The sequence below is a fragment of the Priapulus caudatus genome, unplaced genomic scaffold (genome assembly GCF_000485595.1).
Source record: "Priapulus caudatus unplaced genomic scaffold, Priapulus_caudatus-5.0.1 Scaffold0, whole genome shotgun sequence".
In the NCBI taxonomy this organism is placed as follows: Eukaryota; Metazoa; Priapulida; class Priapulimorpha; order Priapulimorphida; family Priapulidae; genus Priapulus; species Priapulus caudatus.
The window spans coordinates 1,299,489-1,307,329 of NW_014577061.1; the positions used below are offsets into that span (position 1 = coordinate 1,299,489).

Genomic DNA, 7,841 nt, shown 5'->3' on the forward strand with positions numbered 1-7,841 from the left:
GTCTAGAGTAACAATAAAATGTCTTAGAACCTTTTTATTCACCAAAAAGTGCCAATTTCGAACTACTGGTTTTGAACTAGTTTCGTAAACATTCGTTTTCTGTTATCTTGAACTAGCTTGTGGCGCCACCGCTTATCTGAAGTAGAAAAAGTACAGGCTCTCGCAAATTACGCACTTGTTTTCAATTACTCACCGACACAAATACAAGTTTACCAATTCTGCCATTAGGCATTATCGGCACACGATAAAATTTATTGCTGTTACGATGTGGTCAAATCCATTTGTGTATGCTATAACTGCATAAAATCTTAGTGTTTTTAATCTTGGTGTAATCAGTGATATTTCCACTGTCAGGTGAGACTATATTCAGCTATATTTAATAGTAAAGTAAAATTAAAGCTTTGGTAGTAAATACATTTTGTGTATATTTACCATATTTTTTTATTGAAACGTTCCAAGTGCCTGTGGGACCCAGCAAATGTGTTTTAGCATATGGGTTAAACTAATGCGTGGTGCGAAGCTAGACTTGGACCGTGACTACATCTTGCACTATCGAGTGCATGTTCATGATGTTGTTTATCAGGTTAATTGTTTGCAAGTTTTATACACAATGTAACACATCTAGACCCCGCCCCCCCCCCCTCATGGGTACGGATGCACCGCACCTGCATTCCAAATTTCTCCGGAAAAGGGGCACGTTTTGTCCAGCTATCTCCGGCCCGAGAATCCTTTAAAAAGGGTTACATTTAGCAGGTTTATCTGGAGAAACACAGAAAAGGGGGTATTTTATTCAACTGGCCTAGAGATATTTTTAAGAAGGGGTGTTTAAAACCAGCCCATAAGGAATTGATAATCCAGATGCAAAACTGAGGCTCAAAATGACTTTCGGAAATGATACCGATGGCTTGGGTGACTGCCCGCTAGTCCAAAGGCCCACTAGTCCGAAGGTTCACTAATCGATCCAAAGGCCCACTAGTCCGAAGGTTCACTAATCGATCCAAAGGCCCACTAGTCCGAAGGTTCACTAGTCCAAAGGACCACTAGTCCGAAGTCTCACTATAGTCCGAAACACTCACAGTGGATGTAGGGGGAGGTGTGTGGGGGGGGAGGTGTGTGGATGTGGCGAAATTGTAGACTACGGTGAAACCTCATTATACCACCCCTCGTAATACTGCCAATCTCACTTATCGCCAAGAAAATTCCAATGTACAGATAATTTGTATCTATTTGTACGTAATTTAGCCTCGTAATACCGCCCCTCGTTCACCATAAAACAACATAATTCACACAATTTGTACATTTTTGGCTCTAGAAAATTTTATTTGTTCAGTTTTCTGAAAATACACAGCAGCGTTCTAACCAGTGACAGTGTATGTGCATGGCCATCTGCAGCATGATGTTTATGACATTTATCGTTCCACTTTCCTGCAGCCTGCTACCAACCATGACGTGGCGCCATTAATCATCATACAATTTGCTAAATAATATCAGTGAAAATGTTAGTTTTCCATTGGGACTAGTGAGCCTTTAGACTAGTGAGCCTTCGGACTAGTGAACCTCCGGACCAGTGACCCTTCGGACTGACGAGCTGTAACCGATGGCTTGGTGCATTTAAATAAATCCTGAGATAAGGGGGTGTATTCTTGAAAAGACCTGAGATAAGGGAGTGTATTATTGAAGAGTCCAGAGATAGGGGGTGTATTTCTACCGAGTCTTGAGATAGGGGGTATAAAAAGACACAAAAAGCCCGCGCAAAGGGGGGTAAAAAATACAGAGTGGCTATATGCCCAGCAGCCGGCATATATATCTGACGGCTGCCGGGCACGGTCTTTGATTTTCTAAATGCCCGGCAGTTTATAATTTTCAGCGTTATCTCAAGTAAACAAGGGTTAGGGTTAGAGTTAGGGTTAGAGTTAGGAACTGCCAGGCATTTAGGAAATCGAAGACCGTGCCCGGCTGCCAGGCATATTGCCGTGCAGCGTAAAAAATATGGTCCTTCCTGTCCCTGAGATAGGAGGTGTTTTTGAAATCAGGGAAAAAGCCACAGGCACTCGCGGCTAGCTGGTCGGGGTTCGATAAATAGCAACCACGTTCTGCGCCTACCGTAGCGTGTATAAGAGTATATATGAGAGAAGGTATGAAACTAAATTTACCGGAAGTTTGCAGGCGACTTAGAACATGTGTCTTTATAGCTAAATTCCAATAAAAACTGTCACATCACTTACGTATCTCGATCGGGGGAGTCTTATTTATTCCATTGCTGGTTACATTGTGCCATGACGAAGCTGTAGAAGTACAATTTGAAGAAAAAATATGTGCGACAAGCGTGAACCTAACCAACTGCGCAACGGAAGTCGAATCTATGCGTTTGAAAAACGCAATCTGATTGGTGTGTTCACACTGGCAGTCTGCTAACGTGTTTTAAACAAAACGACCATACAGCCATATAAACCCATCGACCAATCAGATTGCGTCCTTCAAAAGCATAGGGTCGACTTCCGTTGCGCAGTTGGTTAGGTTCACGCTTGTCGCACACATTTTCTCTACAAATTATACTTCTACAGCTTCGTCACGGCACAATGTAACCAGCAATGGAATAAATAAGGCTCCCCCGATCGAGGTACGTAAGTGATGTGACAGTTTTTATTGGAATTTAGCTACAGAGACACATGTTCTAAGTCGCCTGCAAACTTCCGGTAAATTTAGTTTCATACCTTCTCTCATATATACTCTTATACACACTATGGTAGGCGCAAAACGGGGTTGCTATTTATCGAACCCCGACCAGCCAGTCGCGAGTGCCTGTGGAACAAGCGTAGCTAGGCATCCACCTAATATGCTTGAGTGGGGGAAGCTGGGATCGAGACTAACGTACATATTGATTTTGTGCAAAGTGTTGCTCATAGTCATAGGGTCTATGTCCCCCAGGGTACTGCCAGAATGTACCCTGGTAACTATCTGATATGGTTAGGGTTAGGGAGTAGGCGTAGGCGACTCCCTAGACTCGTTAGTGAAGTAGGCGAGGTACGGTCCGGCATATTAGATAGTACCAGGGTAGGCCTACTGGACCACAGGCACTTGAAGCGTTTCATCTGTAAACACACGCCGCCGCCATTGCTGCTACGCTCACCGACACATAAATATATAGTCCATAAATTACACTATACACTATAGACTATATACACTAAATAACACTATACACTAACACAATACACATATACACTATATATTTATGTGTCAGTGAGCGTAGCAGCAATGGCGGCGGCGTGTTTACAGATGAAACGCTTCAAGTGCCTGTGTACCGGACCCGGGACCGTAACCAGGGCCAGGGTACCGTACGTTCAGGCAGTAACCTGGGGGACATAGACCCTCTCAGCCAAAGTGTTCATATCGCAGCCGTGTAACTCGGTACCAGGACAGATAGCACATGTTTACAGGTCACACGTGTTGATTAATAAGAATCTTATTAAGATTGACCTAGCACAAAATCTTACTTTTGAGGGCGTTCATTAAGTGCAGGAGAGGTTTGTTGATTGTGCTCACGCGATTGTCGTTTTCTATCTCTTTAACACAAAGTATTATAGGCTCGATAGCTTCCACTGTCTGGGCTAGCTCTGCACGTCTCACTGGCTGTGTATGAAGCTCATTTGCCAGACTGATAACTTTAAAACTTGTGCTAATAATCGATGAAGCCGTTTCACAAACAGCTACGATAGTAGCCATTTTGGCGGAACACTTCAGTCGGGTACAGTTCTCTGTGTCGTATAATATAACGCTGCGTCAAACAACACAGTAAAGACCTTGGACCCATCTAAGATTAAAGCGAGATAACAAGCCGGACGCGTCTATTTTTACCGTACCGCAAATGCGTAAACATCCTACACGAGTTCCTCTGATTGGCTACTTTTTGCTTCTACGTTTCTACGTTTTACACGTTTTGCTTTCTATTTGCGAAATTATGGCGAAATGCGATTTGCGAGAATGAGGATGATGATGACAACACACAACAGTCAAACGCGCAAACCGCGTACAACTGTTGTGTGTTGCAGGGGCGTAGCACGGGGCGGTCGCCCCCCTAGAATTTTTAGGGCAAAGGTATTTTAGCCTAGTAGTAGGTATAGGTAAGTCTGCACTAGTAACCCTAGACTCCTAGTGAGGACATGTACATAGCACAGATTTGGTAATAAGTATTTTAGTTTTTGGTGTCCCCAAAGGTAAAAATACTCAACTCAACAGTGATGTTATTGTGATGAAGATTGTTTAATAGTGCTGTCTCAATATACTGCAGGAATAGTGCTGGAATATGCAGTGCAGGATATATAGTCAGTCATAGAATCATAGTCAGTCATGGAATATATAGTGCAGGATATACTGCAGGAATACTGCTTAATAGTGCAGGAAATTGCATCGAAGAGGTGTTACTTTCAACAAAATCCCCGGACCACCCCCCCCCCACCTTAAACAGAAGGGGGGACACGCCCTGAAGGAGGAAAAATCCTGATATTCTATGATAAAGATGTCCAAAATTGATTGCTTTTAGATTGCAACTTTTTAACGATTCCACACAGTGGGAGGGGGACACCCCTCCAACACTCTCCCCCCTCGGGCGCTTCGTGCCCTTGAGCTCGCATGATTCCCCCCTCTAGAATTCACTTCTGGACCCACCACTGGTTGTGTGTGTGTGGGGGGGGGTGCGTGTTATTAAAAACCGCTGGGATCAAAAGAAGAAAATATTTTTTTTCAATTCCCTCAAAAACGGCCATCTTGAAGGTTCTAATTTGCTAAAATCCAAGAGCTTTTAATCCAAGCGCCCTAGGGCGGGCCCCTGGACCCCACCCGCTAGGGGCTTCGATCGCGCCAAGGCGCTCGCGGTGTGCGCTCCTCGCACACACTCTTCGTATACTTTGCGTGGAAGTAAAGTAACAGCGAAATCATCCTCCCCACAACTGAGGAGTGCCTGCCTACCTACGCCACTGCCTGGCAGTCATTAGAGAACGGCCTTACCTGCTGTCAAATGCGTATCATTTATATTTAGAATGTCGCATCACCTGTCATATTGGTATTAACTACATTTATTATGTCGTATCACCTGTCCAGCACGTATCAACTACATTTAGAGTGCGTGACGCAGATTTCCCAGCGAGATCACGGCTTCGCGCATCACAGCACTAAGCTAAGTAATTAAACAGATCATATAACTGCAGGATCGAATCCCCTAGTAGACATTTCCAAAGAGAATAAACAAACACGGCAGCAACATGTTGACTCTCTTTCTCAGCAGGGATAGTAGCGAGCATTCTCTTCCTCCACGAAAGATAGGTGGTTGGAAATTTGGCCATGAGTACGTATATTTTAATCTTACTGTGCAAACAACCATTAATGAGAAGACACTCATATGCATATAATAAAATACGAACTCATAGATTTATGAAGAGCATTCAATATAGCATAAATGTTTATAGCTTTCACAATTTCTATGATATGATACTTAATTTCTTATGATTGCAACTGGATAATTTTCGGCAATCTGATTTTTTATCACTCATACATTAATGACATTCCTTAATTTACTAATTTTAAACTATTATTATTGTCGTTATTATGTCGTAATTACTCCAAACTATCTGAATATAATGACCTTTCTGTTTCTCTCAACCCCTCTTTCGTTTTCATTTTTACGCCCTCTCTCTCTTTCTCTCTCCCACTTTTTCCTACCCACGTCTCTCTCATTCTTCCCTCTCTCTCTCCCTCTCTATGTGTGTCTCTACCTAAATCTTTTCTCCCCTCTCACTCTTTCCGCCCGTCCGTCCATCCCTCCCTCCATCCCCTCCTCCCCCTCCCTCCCTTTCGGGCTCGTCATTTTTCTACCCACTCTCTCTCCCTCTCTCTAGCTTTCTGCTTTATGACAGTCCTTTTCATCTTTCATTTTTTTCATTTTTTTTCTTTTTTCTACGTCGCCTTGAAAATGTTCAACACTGTAAACTCTACTACTAGTTTTAACTCACTATATCTAATATATATATTTGTTATAGTGAGTTAAAAATCATGGGTGAAAAATGACAAATATTCGACAAAATAATGAAAAAAAAATTATGACAAATATATGCCTCATCAACATTTGTATCTACCTAATATCTATCTATCTATCTATCTATCTATCTATCTATCTATCTATCTATCTATCTATCTATCTATCTATCTATCTATCTATCTATCTATCTATCTATCTATCTATCTATCTATCTATCTATCTATCTATCTATCTATCTATCTATCTATCTATCTATCTATCTATCTATCTATCTATCTATCTATCTATCTATCTATCTATCTATATATCTATCTATCTATCTATCTATATCTATCTATCTATCTCTCTCTTTTCCTATCTATCTATCTATATATATAATATATATCTATCTATCTAGATATCTATCTTTCTAACTTTTTATTGTTGCTAATTTTGTTAATTTCTCTGAACCACAACCGCCTTGTCTGACCATAATATGGTCTGACGTTAATAGACACTGCTCAGTGGCGCCCCCTTCAAGGTGTTCCCAGGGCACGTGCAATACCTGCCATACCTTAGCCTTAGCGTTACGCCGCTGCATCAATAATTATGTATTAATGTCATTTATGTGAAATATATCAAAAATTCTCATTTTTAAATTAGTATTTAATCACGGTGTTAAAATATTATTGATATTCAAGATAGCTGGAAGTTTTGCTAGAATTTATCCTTGTTTTACTTTGACCGAATACTTCTGGCGCCACAATCAGGAATGCAGCGTTTGTTTCGCACGTCCATCGGAATCTTGTAAGTTATATTATTTCTATATTATGTCTACAGTTGTAGGAGATACAATAACTACTATTGTGGGGTTACATTATTGTATTTACAGGTGTAGCGACTTAAATAAACGTGATTAAAGAGGAGAATACTGCATGACAAGTGTTTTTTAATGTAGGTAAGATGTTAATAAAGCGACAGCTTTAGCCTTTAGTTTAGGTATTTCTTAGCCACAAGTTCCGGTTCAAGGATAGAGAACATGTAGCCCATTCAAACCTATGGCATTTTCTTAAATGTGGGGGTAGCCCCTTTAAACTCAACAGGGGTACTGGTGAGGGTGTTCTTTGTTCATTTCAACCGCTAAACATGATGTGAGTTAACAGGAAGTGTCGAAAAAAATGCGTTGAAGCGAGCCTACTCGCCCGTTTTCGGCCGTTTTCGGGCCTTTTATTGGGCTACATGTTCTCTATCCTTGAGCCCAAGTTCCCATCTAGCTTAACACTACGTGGCCGTGTAACTAGTCGGAGAGCCTGGTCGGTTTAGGTATTTCTTTGATTTTCTATGTACCAGGGCCGTAAATAGTGAAAAGGTTGTCGTGCAAAATGCACGACAAAATTCACAGGTTTGGTCTGTGGAACTGGAACTTGGAAGGTTATTGGGCCCTAAAATAACATCAGAATATAACACTGTTTAGGGCACAATTTATTGGTCTATACGTATTTCTGTTGCATTTATAGAATTTACGTAATTAGAATAAGCCCCGCCTTCTTCGTTGATGGGCACAGGGTACTCCCTACGGTGCGCAAACGGGGCGTGCGCGCCCCGTTTGGGAAGACTCCCCCCTGTTTCAATCGTTGCGCCCCGTTTAAAATACCTCCGCCCCGATTAAATTCCACCACAATAAAAGTTTGCCAGCGCGGGAATCGATCGTCAAGAAGTACAATTCGACCAGGATACCCGGCGCGTGTATTTTTACAGTACCACGCATGCACTGCAGACAATACAACAGTCAACCTGTCCCACACCCAACCAGTGAAAAAATTAATTTTTT

At 41.8% G+C, this 7,841-nt stretch overlaps 1 protein-coding gene across 1 annotated transcript in view; it reads right to left on the reverse strand.

Moving 5' to 3' along the window:
* Positions 1-1,516: 1,516 nt before the first annotated feature.
* Positions 1,517-7,841, reverse strand: part of LOC106811398 (core-binding factor subunit beta-like) — an 8,055-nt gene continuing 1,730 nt past the window's right edge. The window contains exon 4 of the mRNA XM_014815371.1: positions 1,517-1,588. Coding sequence (XP_014670857.1) covers positions 1,517-1,588 — 72 coding nt within the window. The remainder of the gene's footprint in view (positions 1,589-7,841) is intronic.